This window comes from Ornithorhynchus anatinus, chromosome 1, assembly GCF_004115215.2.
Source record: "Ornithorhynchus anatinus isolate Pmale09 chromosome 1, mOrnAna1.pri.v4, whole genome shotgun sequence".
In the NCBI taxonomy this organism is placed as follows: domain Eukaryota; kingdom Metazoa; phylum Chordata; class Mammalia; order Monotremata; family Ornithorhynchidae; genus Ornithorhynchus; species Ornithorhynchus anatinus.
The window spans coordinates 180,607,749-180,622,145 of NC_041728.1; the positions used below are offsets into that span (position 1 = coordinate 180,607,749).

The 14,397-nt window shown below is 61.6% G+C and overlaps 1 protein-coding gene across 3 annotated transcripts in view; it reads right to left on the reverse strand.

Annotated features, from left to right (window-relative positions):
- USP37 (ubiquitin specific peptidase 37) overlaps nucleotides 1-14,397 on the reverse strand; it is a 98,462-nt gene that overhangs the window by 1,362 nt on the left and 82,703 nt on the right. For 2 of the 3 annotated variants that reach the window (XM_039913507.1, XM_039913504.1), the window contains 4 exons: nucleotides 12,121-12,181; nucleotides 8,531-8,646; nucleotides 3,942-4,011; nucleotides 1,666-1,804 (listed from right to left, as the gene is read on the reverse strand). In XM_039913507.1, the coding sequence (XP_039769441.1) occupies nucleotides 1,666-1,804; nucleotides 3,942-4,011; nucleotides 8,531-8,646; nucleotides 12,121-12,181 (386 nt within the window). Of the gene's footprint in view, nucleotides 1-1,665; nucleotides 1,805-3,081; nucleotides 3,364-3,941; nucleotides 4,012-8,530; nucleotides 8,647-12,120; nucleotides 12,182-14,397 lie in introns of those variants that run through there. The other variant, XM_039913505.1, reaches the window with a different exon arrangement.

Here is a 14,397-nt window from a genome sequence, read left to right on the forward strand (position 1 = left end):
TTGTTCATCCCAAGCGCTCGGTACAGTGCTCTGCACCTAGTAAGCGCTCGATAAATACTACTGAATGAATGAATGAATGAACGAACGAATGAATGAGAAGCAGCGTGGCTCAGTGGCGAGGGCCCGGGCTCGGGAGTCCGAGGTCATGGGTTCGAATCCCAGCTCTGCCGCTCGTCAGCTGTGTGACTGTGGGCAAGTCACTTCTCCGTGCCTCAGTTCCCCCATCTGGAAAACGGGGATGAAGACCGGGAGCCTCACGTGGGGCAGCTTGATGACCCTGTATCTCCCCCAGCGCTCAGAAGGGTGCTCCGCACATAGTAAGCGCTTAACAAATACCAACATCATCATCGTTATCGTTATTAAAACCAACCTACTCACTGTCCCCCCTCGGGCCCGGAACGCCCTCCCTGCTCAAATCCCGCGGACGACGACTCTCCCTCGCGGCTCGGTGGAAAGAGCGCGGGCTCGGGAGCCCGAGGTCACGGGTTCTAATCCCGGGCTCCTCCGCTGGTCGCCTGCGTGACCTCGGGTAGGTCGCTTCACTGGGCCTCAGTCCCCTCATCTGTCAAATGGGGATGAAGACGGGGAGCCCCCCGCGGGACCGCCTGATCGCCCCGCGTATCCCCCAGCGCTTAGAACGGTGCTCGGCTCACGGGAAGGGCTTAACCGACACCGCCATTTATTAATTCGATTCAAAGCCTCCCGGCGGGCCCACCTCCTCCCGGAGGCCTTCCCTGACTGCGCCCTCATTTCCCCCTACTTCCTCTCCCTTCCGCGTCACCTCCGGACCCGGGCCTGTCCCCTTTAGGCGCCGACACCTCACCCCACCCTCGGCCCCACGGCGCCTTCGTCCACGCCCCGGGTTTCTCTCAACGCCGGCCTCCCCCCCCCCCCCCCCCCCCCACGCTAGCCCGTCCGCTCCTTAGGGGCAGGGAAACGGGGTCCACCGACTCGGCCGCGGCGGGTCCGGCTCCCGAGGGCCGAGCGGAAGAGCGGGGGCCCGCCAGTCGGAGGCGGTGGGTTCCGATCCTGGCTCCGCCACAGTCTCTAGACTGTGAGCTCCGTGTCGCGGGCGGGAACGCGCGCGTCCGCCGCAACGCTGTATTCTCTCCAGCGCTCAGGACGGCGCCGAGCACGCCGGAAGCGCCCGATACAACGGCGCGGCGGCGAGGGCCCGGGCTCGGGAGTCGGAGGTCGTGGGTTCGAGACCCGGCTCCGCCGCTCGTCAGCCGCGTGACCGCGGGCGAGTCGCTTCACCCCCGCTTTCCAGACGAGGCCCGGAGGGGCGACGTGACCGGCCCAAGGTCGCCCGGCGGACGGGCGGCGGGGCCGGGGTTGGAACCCGCGTCCTCCGACTCTCCCGGCCCCGGCTCTCGCCGCCACACCGGGCCGCTTCCCATCGCGGGCTCTGCACCCGAGGGATGATAACGATGATGTCGGTATTGGTTAAGCGCTCGCTACGTGCAGAGCACCGTTCCGAGCGCCGGGGGAGATCCGGGGTCATCGGGTCGTCCCCCGTGAGGCTCGCGGTCGATCCCCGTTTTCCAGAGGAGGGAACCGAGGCCCGGAGAAGCGAAGCGACTGGCCCACGGTCACCCGGCTGACGAGGGGCGGAGCCGGGATCCCGCGCCGCGGGAGGGGCCCCCGAGGGCCGGCCGGCCTTACTTGTGCATGTAGAAGAAGATGTAGCCGCTGCGGTCGCGGACGGTCTGCACCGAGGCCTCGGGGATCTTGGACACCTCCAGGTCGTTGTAGGTGTACCAGGCCTGCTTCTTGATGTCGTACACGTCGCTGATGTAGTGGCCTGCAACGCGATGGAGTCGCGACGGCGTCCGGCCTCGCCGGGGCTGGAAGGCGCCGGCCCGGCGGCGGCGCGGCCCCGGGCCCGGGGTTCCGATCCCGACCCCGCCGCTCGTCGGCGTGCGGCGAGCGCCGGGGGAGAGACGGGCTCGTCGGGGTGACCCCCCGCGGGGCTCGCCGTCTCCCTCCCCATTTGCCAGAGGAGGCCACCGAGGCCCAGAGAAGCGAAGGGACTTGCCCGAAGCCACACAGCTGACGAGCGGCGGAGTCGAGACGAACGATAACATCGACGGTGTCTGTTAAGCGCTTACTGGGTGCCGGGCACCGTTCTAAGCGCTCGGGGGGGGGGGGGGGGGGGGATAGATATACAAGGCCATCGGGTCGTCCCCCGCGGGGCTCGCCGTCTTCATCCCCATTTTACAGATGAGGTGACTGAGGCCCAGAGACTAATGACGCGATAACGTTGGGATCTGTTAAGCGCTCACTCCGCGCCGAGCACCGTTCTAAGCGCCGGGGGAGATCCGGGGTCGTCGGGTCGTCCCGCGTGAGGCTCGCGGTGAATCCCCATCTTACGGGCGAGGGAACCGAGGCCCCGAGAAGTGAAGCGACCTGCCCACGTCCCCACAGCTGGCAAGTGGCAGAGCCGGGATTCGAATCCATGACCTCTGACCTCCGAGCCCGGGCTCTTACCAATGAGCCGGGCCGCTTCTCTGATGATAATTACTGATAACCGAGGTACGTATTAAGTGCTTACTATGTGCCGGGCACTATGATGAGCGCTGGGACAGACACAAGGTAAACAGGTGGGGCACAGTCCCCCTCTCACTTCGGGCTCACAGTCTTAAACCTCAGAGAAGCAGCGCGGCTCGGCGGAGAGAGCCCGGGCTCGGGATTCGGGTCACGGGTTCTAAGCCCGGCTCTGCCGCCTGTCAGCTGGGCGACCGTGGGCGAGTCACTTCACTTCTCTGGGCCTCAGTGGCCTCATCTGTCAAATGGGGATGAAAAGCGGGAGCCCCGCGAGGGACAGCCTGATTACCCCGTATCTACCCCACGAGAAGCAGCGGGGCTCGGTGGGAAAGAGCCCGGGGCCTGGGAGTCGGAGGTCGTGGGTTCTAATCCCGCTCCGCCGCTTCTCAGCTGCGTGACTTTGGGCAACTCGCTTCACTTCTCGGGCCCTCGGTTCCCTCATCTGGAAAATGGGGATGAGAGCGCCGAGCCCCACGGGGGACGACCCGATGACCTTGTACCTCCGCAGCGTTTAGAACAGTGCTTGGCACATAGTAAGCGCTTAACCAATACCACCGTCGTCATCATCGACTTAACAAATACCATTTTTAAAAAATTTCTTAAAAATGAGAAACCGCCCGCGTCTTACTGAGGGCTCTCATTTGGTTTCGTGCTGCTTCGCAGACAGCCAGAGAGTCCAAAAGGGTGCCTCGCTTCAGTCTCTTTGAACACTGCTTGTAATAATAATGACGATGATAGCGATGACGATGGGATCTGCTAAGCGCTCACTACGTGCGAAGCGCTGTCGACGTCTACCTCCCGCTCTGGACCGGAAGCCTGTCAGGGGCAGGAAAGGTGTCCACCAACTCTGTTCCACTGTCCTCTCCCAGGCGCTTAGGACAGTGCTCTGCACACACCGAACGCTCCGTAACAGGAGAAGCAGCGCGGCCTCGTGGACGGAGCCCGGGGCCCGCGAGTCGGGAGGCCGTGGGTTCTCATCCCGGCTCCGCCGCCTGTCGGCGGCGCGACCCCGGGCAGGTCGCTTCGCCCCTCTGGGCCTCGGTTCCCTCCCGCGGACAACGGGGACCGAGACGGGGAGCTCTACGGGCGACCGGGTCCGACCCGGCCGACCCCGGGGCTTAGCGGAGTGCCCGGCGCATACTAAGCGCCTGACAGACCCGTTAAATAAAAAACGCATACGACAGATCGGTTCAGTCAGTCCGTCCGTCCTGAGGGCGCGCTGGGTGCAAAGCACTGTACTCCGCGCTCGGGGGAGCACCGTACGTGGGTCGGGCAACGGTACCGATCGAGCGCTGCGGAGCTCTGTACTGGGCGCCGGGGACCCGCCCCGCCCCCCGGGCCCTCCATCCCCCGGCCGTCCCGCCCCCCCCGCCCGACCTCCGGACCCGCTTTACCCGAAGAGGAGGTGCTGCCGATGTGGCTGACGACGCTGATGAGCCGATACGAGTGGGGAAGGTTTCCCGTCTGGAGAACGGAAGGAAGGGGGTTCGGCTCCCAGGGGTCGCCGGGACCCCGAGAGGTCGCCGCCGGCCCCCCCCCCCCCCCCCCCGTCCCATCCCCCACCCCGCCTTCCCCCCATTCATTCGCTCCGTCGTATTTACTGAGCGCTTTCTGCGTGCGGAGCACTGGCATACGATGGTCTGTACCCGCCCCGGCGCTCGGTACAGCGGCCGGCGCAGGGTAAGCGCTTAATAAATACCGTGATTATTATTATAATGCAACGCCCAACGGACGTTCCCTGCCCACAAGGAGCTGACGGTCTGGGGGAGGGGAGGCACACGTTACCCTCTTCCCCCTTCGCTCTCCAACCGCCCCCCACGCCCCCAAGGAATCGAGGCAGGCAGTTAACATACAGGGGCGGAACCACCCAGTAATGATGACAGCAGTAATCGTAATAATTATGACATCTGCTAAGCGCTTGCTATACTAGGCGCTGGGGTGGAAGCAACCGAATCAGGCCGGACACGGTCCTCGTCTCACTCGGGGCTCACGGTCTCCATCCCCATTTTCTAGGTGAGGGAACCGAGGCCCGGAGAAGCGAAGTGACCGGCCCGAGGTCTCACAGCAGGCAAGCGGCAGAGCCGGGATCCGAACCCAAGCCCTTCTGACTGCCAGGCCCGGGCTCTGGCCACTGGGCCACGCCGCTCCTCCGGGGGGAGGGTTTGGGGGACCCGGAAGCAACGCGGCCCAAGCGGTCGGGAGGGCACGGTAGAACGCCAGACACGTTCCCGGCCCACGATGAGTCTGGAGTCCAGACGTGAGGACCTGGGTTCTAACCCCGGGCTCCGCCACGTGGCCGCCGCGTGACCTCGGGCAAGTCCGGGCCACGCTTCCCTCATCTGCGAAACGGCGATTCAGAGACGGTGAGGCCCATGAGGGATAGGGACGGTTCTTGATTCTATTCATTTGCTGTTGTTTTAATGAGACGCTCGTCCCCTTGACTCTATTTATCGCCGTTGTTCTCGTCCGCCCGTCTCCCCCCCCCCCATTGGACCGAGCGCCCGTCAGAGGCGGGACCGTCTCTAGCTGTTGCCGATCTGTCCATTCCAAGCGCTCAGTACAGTGCTCTGCACATAGTAAGCGCTCAATAAATACTACTGAATGAACGAATGAATCATTTGCCGGTGTCTACCTCAGTGCCCGGCACATAGTAAGTGCTCAACAAATACTATATTAAAAAAAAAAGAGAGAGATGGGAGAGATGAGAAGAGAAAGGGAGAAGTGGGCAGAAGCTGTGTGACCTTGGGCAGTCACTTCATTTCCTCTGTGCCTCAGTTTCCCTCACTTGTAATATAGGGATTAAGACCGTGAGCCCCATGTGGACGGGGACTTGTTGTCCAACCTGATCAGTCTGGATCCACCTCAGCGCTTAGAAGAGTGCTTGGCCTAGAGTAAGCGCTTAACAAGCCCCCCGATTATTGTTTTCATCATTATTCCTAGACCCCCGGGCCTCAGTTTCCTCATCTGTCGGAGAGGGATTCAATATCGGCTCTCTGTCCCGCTTGGACCGTGAGCTCCGTAGCGGACCCGGGCTGTGGCCGACCCGATCGGATCGGATTACCCCGGCGCTTAGATCGGTGCTTGGCACATAGTAAGCTTCAGAAGTCCCAAAATTATCACTGTTGTTACTACTAGACCTCCGGGCCTCAGTTTCTTCCTCTGTCAGAGGAGGATTCAATATCGGATCTCTGTCCCACTTAAGACTGTGACCTCTGTAGGGACACGGGCTGCGGCCGACCCGATTAGCTCGGATCTACCCTGGATCAGTGCTTGGCGCACAGTAAGCGCTCAACGAGTCCCAAAATGATCGTTTTTATTATTATTCCTAGACCCCCCCGGGCCTCGGCTTCTTCATCCGTCAGAGGGGGATTCAGTATCTGCTCTCTGTCCCACTTAGACCGTGAGCTCCGCAGCGGACACGGGCTGTGGCCGACCCGATTGGCTCGGATCTACCCTGGATCGGTGCTTGGCGCACGGTAAGCGCCTAACGAGTCCCAAAATTATCATTTTTGTTATTACTACTAGACCCCCCGGGCCTCAGTCTCTTCATCTGTCGGAGGGGGATGCAATACCGGCTCTCCGTCCCACTTAGACCGTGGGCTCCGTAGCGGTCACGGGCTGTCCCCGCCCTGATTAGCTTGGATCTGCCCCGGCGCTTAGTAGCTCTCGGCAGGCAGTAGGCGTCCAGCAGATAGCATCGCTATGAACGAATACCGTCAGGGTTTGAGAGCGGCCTGGCTCAGTGGAAAGAGGAGGGCTGAATTTCCTCCGTGCCTCAGTTACCTCATCTGTAAAACGGGATTCAAACCCCGTCCTCCCTGATAATCTTGTCCCCACCTCTCTTTTAGACCGTAAGCTCGCGGCGGGCAAGGAATGTGTCTGGCGACTCTGTTACAGCGTCCTTTCCCAAGCGCTTGGTGACGCGCCGATAAGCGCTCCATAAATACTACTGATTAACTGCTATCTCGGCGCGCGGCAAAGGCCGCGCTCATTTGCCTATGTTTTTATTCCCCTGTTTATTTTGCTGATGAGGTGTCCGTCCCCTTCGTTCTATTTATCGCGACGAAGGGGTCTTGTCTTTGTCCGCGCGTCTCCCCCGGTTAGACCGCGAGCCCGTCAGGGGGCAGGGATGGTCTCTATCTGTCGCCGAACCGTCCATTCCAAGCGCTCAGTCCGGTGCTCTGCACACAGTAAGCGCTCGATAAATACTATCGAATGAACGAATAAAAGGCTGAGTAAATTGGGTTTATCTACCAGGGTGGGTCGAATAAATAAATCCGTTGATCTAAGTGCAAGAGGGAGGAGGGAGAAGAGGAAATGGGGGCTAAGTTGGGGGAGGCCTCTCGGAAGAGCGGAAGCGTCTTTTGGGGTATGAAGTGCAACCTAGTAAGCGCTCAATAAATGCTACTGGATGAATCAAAGTGCTCTGCTACGTCATTTCTCTTCGGTGAAGGTTAGAGAAGCGGGGTGTCCCACTGGCCAGAGGCCGGGCCTGGGAGTCAAAAGGTCTGGGTTCTAATCCCGGCTTCCACCACCTGTCTGCCGGGTGATGACGACGGTACCGGTTAAGCGCTCGCTATGTGCCGACCGCCGTTCTGAGCGCCGGGGTAGATACCAGGTCATCAGGTTGCCCCCCCCCCCCCCCCCCCCCCCACCGTGGGGCTCATAATCTTCATCCCCATTTGACAGGTGAGCGAACTGAGAGGCAGAGAAGTGAAGCGGCTCGCCCGGGGTCACACAGCAGGCAAGGGGCGGAGCCGGGATTCGAACCCACGTCCTCCGACTCCCGAGCCCGGGCTCTTGCCACCGAACCACGTGACCCCGGGCAAATCGCTCTGACCCGGCCGACCGACCGATCGAATCAGTGCGAATCGACGGAGAAGCCGCGCGGCTGCGGAGGAGAGCCGGGGCCCGGGAGACAGAGTCGTGGGTTCTAATCCCGGCTCCGCCACTTGTCAGCCGGGTGACTCTGGACGAGTCACTTCACCTCTCCGTGCCTGTGACCTCACCTGGAAAATGGGATGGGGACTGGAGGCCCACATGGGACAACCGGATCCCTTGGATCTATCCAGGGCTTAGAGCAGGGCTCGGCACACAGTAAGCCGCGTAACAAATACCTGTCGCTCCCCGCCGCACGAACAAAAACTTCTCACTTTTTAGGCTTCAGGGCTCTCCATCCCCTCGCCCCCTCCTCCCTTCTCTTCTTTCCACCGCCCCACCCCGCCCGCTCCGCTCCTCCCGCCCGCCTCCCCGCCGGCCCCCGTCCTCGCCCGTCCCGCCGCCGACCCCGGGCCGCGTCCTCCGCTGCCCGGAACGCCCTCCCTCCTCGCCTCCGCCAAACTGATTCTCTTTCCCTCTTCGAAACCCTCCCGAGAGCTCAGCTCCTCCGAGAGGCCTTGCCGGGACTGAGCTTCCCCTTTCCCTCTGCTCCCTCCTGCCCCCGCTTCCCCTCCCCTCGGCTGAGCCCCCTTTTCCTCCGCTCCTCCCCTCTCCCTTCCCCTCCCCTCGGCACTGCGTCATTTGGATAGATTATTTAGTCCCCTATTTATTTGTTACGACGGATGTCCATCCCTTATCCTATTTATCGTAATTGTCTCGTTCCCGTCCGTCCGTCTCCCCCGATCGGACCGCGGAGCCCGTCGTCGGGCGGGGACGGTCTCCCTCCGTCGCCCAACTTCCGCGCCAGCGCTCCGCGCCTAGTAGGCGCTCAAGGAAATACGATCGACGAGTCGAACGGATGAAGCGGACTGGCCCAAAGTCACCCAGCTGACGAGGGGCGGAGCGGGATCAGAACCGCGGTCCTCTGGACTCCCGAGCCCCGCCGCTTCTCCCAACCGTCGGAGGCAGCGGCCCTCCCTCCCCGAGCCGGGCTCTCTCCCGCTGGCGGGGCCGGAGGGCGGGCCGGGGCGCCCGAGGGGGACGCGGGCCGGCCCCGGCCGAGCCGCCGGGGGAGCGCGGGGGGGGGGGGGGGGCGGGGGCTCACCTCGGCGTTTCTCTTGAGCTCCTCCGCTTCGGCCTCCGTGTACTCCATGTCCAAAATGTCCTCGTTTCCCGAGTCTTCGTCCGAGCCCGTCCCGTCCAGCAGAGAGCTGTTGAATTCTGCGCGGACACAGACACGCGGACACGGCCGGCCGGCGTCGGGCTCACGGGCGGAACCGAGGGGCCGCCGCGGGCCCGGGCCTCGGAGCGCCCGGCGTCTCGTCCCGTCCCCGACAAATATCTGCTTTTCGGGCCTGGGCGGGTCATTTTACGCCTCCGGGTTAGAGAAGCAGCGTGGCTCGGTGGCGAGGGCCCGGGCCTGGGAGCCAGAGGTCACGGGTGCGAATCCCGGCCCCGCCACTTGTCGGCTGGGTGACTGTGGGCGAGTCCCTTCGCTTCTCTGGGCCCTCAGTTCCCTCATCCTGTCAAACGGGGATTAAGACGCGCGGGACAACCTGACGACCCCGCATCTCCCCCGGGGCTCAGAACGGTGCTCGGCACCCAGTAAGCGCTTAACAGATACAGCGTTGTTATTATTATTACAGTTTTCTTCCTCTGGAAGACGGGGATGAGAACTGTCAGGCGGGGACGGTGTCCAACCCGATTACTTGCCTCTGCCCCAGCGTTTAGCACATGTGGTTGGGCCGCCTGGAACATAGCAGAGAAGCAGCGTGGCTTAGCGGAAAGAGCCCGGGCTCGGGACTCGGGCCGGGGGAGGATTCGAATGCCGGCTCGGCCACTCGGCTGCGTGTCTTTGGGTAAAACCCAACTTCTCTGTCCCCTCGTCTGTCAAATGGGGATGACGACCGTGAGCCCCACGGGGGACAAACCCGATGACCCGGTATCTAGCCCGGCGCTCAGAACGGGTGCTCGGCCACATAGTGAGCGCTAAACGCGTACCTTTATCACTGTCGCTACGGTATTACAGTAATAGTACAATCATTGCTATTATTATTTTTATGACCACTGATGGCCTGAGCGAAGGACCTTCCAGCCTAGAACGGAGACGATACAGCGCCACCCACACAGTAGGCGCTCAATAAATACGACTCAGTGGCTCAGCGGACAGCGCGTGGGCCTGGGAGTCCGAAGGACCCGGGTTCTCGTCCCGGCTCCGTCACCCGGGGCAGGTCACTTCACGTCTCTGGGCCTCGGTTCCCTCATCTGGAAAATGGGGGCCGGGAGCCCTACGTGAGACGGGGACCGTGTCCCACCCGATGACCTCGTGTCCACCCCGGCGCTCAGTACGGTGCCCGGAACATAGTAAGCGCTCAACAAAGGCCACCGTCATCACCATCACGCGACCCGCCCGAACCGGACGGACGCCACCAACGCGCTGCGGCTCCGAAACGCTCTGAGCGTCGCTCCGCAGAGAAACGGGGATACGGTGGACGTCCGAGAAGCGGGGATTCACCGAAAAGTATCTATTGAGCGCTCGCTCTGTGCAGAGCACCGGACTAAGCGTTTGGAATGGACGATCTGGCAACAGATGGAGACGGATCCCCGCCCCGCGACGGGCTCACGGTCTGATCGTACAGCGGACGTCCGAGAGGCGGGGATAACGGGGCCGTCCGAGAAGCGAGGGTACGGAGGCCGTCCGAGAAGCGGGGACGGAGCGGACGGCCGAGAAACGGGGATCTGGAGGACGGCCGAGAGGCGGGGACAGGCAGACGCCGGAGAAGCGGCGGCTGCCCGGTGGAAAGAGGCCCCGGGCCCCGGGCGTCGGACGACCCGGGTTCCCACCCGGCTCCACACGTGGCGGTCGCATCGCCCCGGGCGAGTCACTTCACTTCTTCGTGCCTCGGCTGCCTCACCTGGAAGCTGGGGATTCGCTACCCATCTGCCCTCCTTCACAGACCGCGAGCCCCCTGGGGGACGGGGACTCGGCCTCACCTGATGGACCTGTACCTATCCCCGCGCTTCCAACGGCGCTTGACACGTAACGGTGACGATCACGGTTATTTGTTAAGCGCTTACCACGTGTCAAGCGCCGCACCGAACGCCGGGGCTCACGGTCTTCATCCCCATTTTTTTTTACAAGGTGAGGTCACCGAGGCCCAGAGAAGTGAAGCGGCGAGGGGAGGCGGCGGGATCAGGACCCACGTCCTCTAACCCCCAAGCCCGGGCTCTCCCGAGCCTCTGACAGCCGCCATCGGTTGGCAGCATCTACCAATCGGCCCCCGGGCCCGAGCTCCAAACTGGAGAGGGGAGAGTGAGAGAGAGAGAGAGAACGACGCAGGCCGAGCTCCTCCCAAGTGTGCAACTCTAACGTGCGTGTGTTATTATGGTATTTGTTAAGCGCTTACTATGTGCCAAGCACTGTTCTAAGCGCCGGGGGAGATACAGGGTGATCAGGTTGTCCCACGGGGGGCTCCCGGTCTTCATCCCCATTTCCAGATGAGGTCACTGAGGCCCGGAGGAGTTAATAATAATAATAATAATAATAATAATATTGGCATTTGTTAAGCCCTTACTTTGTGCTCGGCGCTGTTCTAAGCGCCGGGGGAGATACAAGGTCATCAGGTTGTCCCACCTGGGGTTCACAGTCTTCATCCCCATTTACAGATGAGGTCATTGAGGCCCAGAGATGTTAATAATAATAATAATAATAATAATAATAATAATAATGTTGGCATTCGTTAAGCGCTTACTTTGTGCCAAGCACCGTCCTAAGCGCTGGGGGAGATACAAGGACATCAGGGTGTCCCACGGGGGCTCACAGTCCTCATCCCCATTTACAGATGAGGGAACTGAGGCCCAGAGGAGTGAAGTCACCTGTCTAAGGGAAGCAGCACGGCCTAGCGGATAAAGCACAGGGCTGGGAGTAAGAAGGCCATGGGTCCTCATCCCGGCTCCACCACTTGTCCGCTGCGTGACCTTGGGCCAGTCACTTCACTTCTCTGGGCCTCAGTGACCTCACCTGTCAGAGGGGGACGAAGACTGTGAGCCCCACGTGGGACAATGTGATTACCTGGTATCTACCCCAGCGCTCAGAAGAGGGCTTGGCACATAATAAGGGCTTAACAGATACTAGTGAGAGAGAGCACTCAGAACAGCGCCTAGCACATAGAAAGCGCTTAACCAGTACTAGTGAGATAGAGAGAGGGGGGGCACTTAGCACAGTGCCTGGCACACGGTAAGCACTTAATGAATTCCATCATCATTATCATTATTAAGGTCCCACAGCAAACAAGTGGGGGAGCTGGGATTTGAACCCGTGACCTTCTGACTCCCAGGCCCGGGCTCTACCCACTAGGCCGTGCTGGGGGGGGGCGGGGGGTGTGTGTGGGGGGGGGGGGGCTTGTCTGGATGCCATCTCTCCCCGGTGTGGACCTTTCCGTTCTCGAGGAACCACCCTGGCCGAAGAGGCCCCGCACATCGGCACCCGTTTAGACCGCGAGCCCGTCGTCGGGCAGGGACGGTCTCTATCTGTTGCCGAACTGTCCATTCCAAGCGCTCGGTCCAGTGCTCTGCACCTAGTGAGCGCTCAATAAGTACAACTGAATGAATGAAAAGGAAGAAAGAAACAAAGAGAAGTCCAAGCTCCCCAGGCAGAAGAAACCAGACCCCCGCCGGCCGCCCCCGGCCCCTCACCTTGTAGACTGAGTTCTGTGGCCCTTTTCAGGTCGTCGTCTTCTTTCTGCTCCCGGGCCTCCTGAAGGGAACAAGGGGGAGAGAAACCGTTTGCTTCCCCTTTCATTCGTTCATTCGATAGCATTTACTGAGCGCTTACTACGTGCAGGGCACTGGACTGAGCGGTTCCGACATTCCAGCGGCGCCTTCTCCCCAGCTCGGCGGGGGCTCCGCTCCCGTTTCCACGACGTCCCCCCCCCCCCCCCCAACACCGAACCGACCCCGAGGCGTCCGGCTCGGCTGGCAAGAGCTCGTTCGTTCGTTCAGTGGAATTTATTGAGCGCCCACTAGGCGCAGGGCACCGGACCAAGCGCTTGGAACGGACACCTGGGCGACGGAGAGAGACCGTCCCCGCCCGACGACGGGCTCGCGGTCTCATCGGGGGAGACGGACGGGCGGGAACGAGACGACATCATCGCGATCAACAGAATCGAGGGGCTGGACGCCCCATTAACAAAACAATTCTGCTTGCAAGTTCCGCGACCCGTCTCCCTCTGCGCCGTTACCTGAGCGGCCCGGCGTAGCGGGTAGAGCCGGGGCCCGGGAGTCCGAAGGACCTGTCCACTTCGGTCAGTGGACTTCGGAAGTCCACTCCCGGCGCCGCCGCTGCGGGCGCTTGGACACTCTACAATAATCCCGTTGGTATTTGCTAAGCGCTTACTACGTGCCGAGCACTGTTCTAAGCCCTGGGGGAGGTACGGGGTCATCAGGTCCCACGCGGGGCTAACGGTCTTCACCCCCATTTTCCAGGTGAGGCAGCTCACCTCCTCCGAGAGGCCTTCCCGGACTGAGCTCCCCCCTCTTTCCCTCCGCTCCCCTTCTACCCCGCCCCCCCCCCCGCCTCTCCGCAGCTAAACCCTCCGCTCCCCACCTCTCCCTCTCCCGTCCCCTCCCCTCGGCACCGTCCTCGTCCGCTCGACTGTACCTTCGTCACCCTATTTATTTTGTTAACGAGACGCACATCGCCCCGATTCTATCTACCTGCTTTCGTTTTAACGAGACGCTCTTCCCCTCGACTCTATCTGTCGCCATCGTTCTCGTCCGTCCGTCTCCCCCGATGAGACCGTGCGCGCACGTCAGAGGGCGGGGGCCGGCTCTATCCGTTCCCGATTTGTCCATTCCGAGCGCTTAGCCCAGTGCTCTGCACACAGTAAGCGCTCAGTAAATGAATACCAGCGAATAACCGAGGCACAAAGAAGTTAAGCGACTTGCCCAAAGTCACCCGGCTGACGAGCGGCAGAGCCGGGATCAGAACCCACGACCTCGACTCCTAAGCCCGGGCTCTCGCCACTGAGCCGCGCTGCTTCCCTACTGAGCCCCGGGATGAACGGAAGCAGGTGGGGTTGGGAACAGTCCCCGTTCCACATAACGACGACGACGACAACGGCGTATTAGTGTCCCAAGCCCCGGGGTGGATACGGGTTAAGCGGGTGGGACGGTCCTCGCCCCGCGTGGGCCTCCCAATCTTCATCCCCATTTTCCGGAGGAGGTGGAAGGCCAGGAGAAGGAGCGTGGCGCCTCGCCCGAGGTCACACAGCAGACGAGTGGCGGAGCCGGGATTAGAACCCGGGTCCTCCTGACTCCCAAGCCCGGGCCCTACCCACTAGGCTTCTCAGGTACAGCGGCTTAAAAAAGCCACGATTCACTCACTTTTTGGAGGCCAGCGGGGCCTGGCTTCGGGAGGAAGACGGGCAAAAGAGGAGGAGTCCCCGTGCCTGGTGTTCCACGTTCGTTATTATTATTATTATTATTATTATTACTACCGCTAACAACGACGACGACGATGTCTGTTGAGGGCTTTCTATATGATGATGATGATGATGATGATGATGATGATAATAACTGCGGTACTTGTTAAGCGCTTACTACGTGCAGAGCACCGTTCTAAGCGCTGGGGTGGATGCAGGGTCATCGGATTGTCCCCCGTGGGGCTCGCGTGTTTTAATCCCCGTTTTTTCAGATGAGGTCACCGAGGCCCAGAGAAGCGAAGCGACCGGCCCGAGGTCGCCCGGCAGACGAGCGGCGGAGCCGGGATTAGAACCCACGACCTCTGACTCCCAGGCCCGGGCTCCTTCCGCTAGGCCACGCTTATGCCACGCACCGTTCTAAGCGCCGGGGTAGATCCCCAGGCTAATCGGATCGGAGGCCGTCCCCCGCGCGGCTCGCGGTCTTCGTCCCCGTTTTCCAGATGAGGGAACCGAGGCCCAGAGAAGCCAAGCGACTCGCCCGGGGTCACGC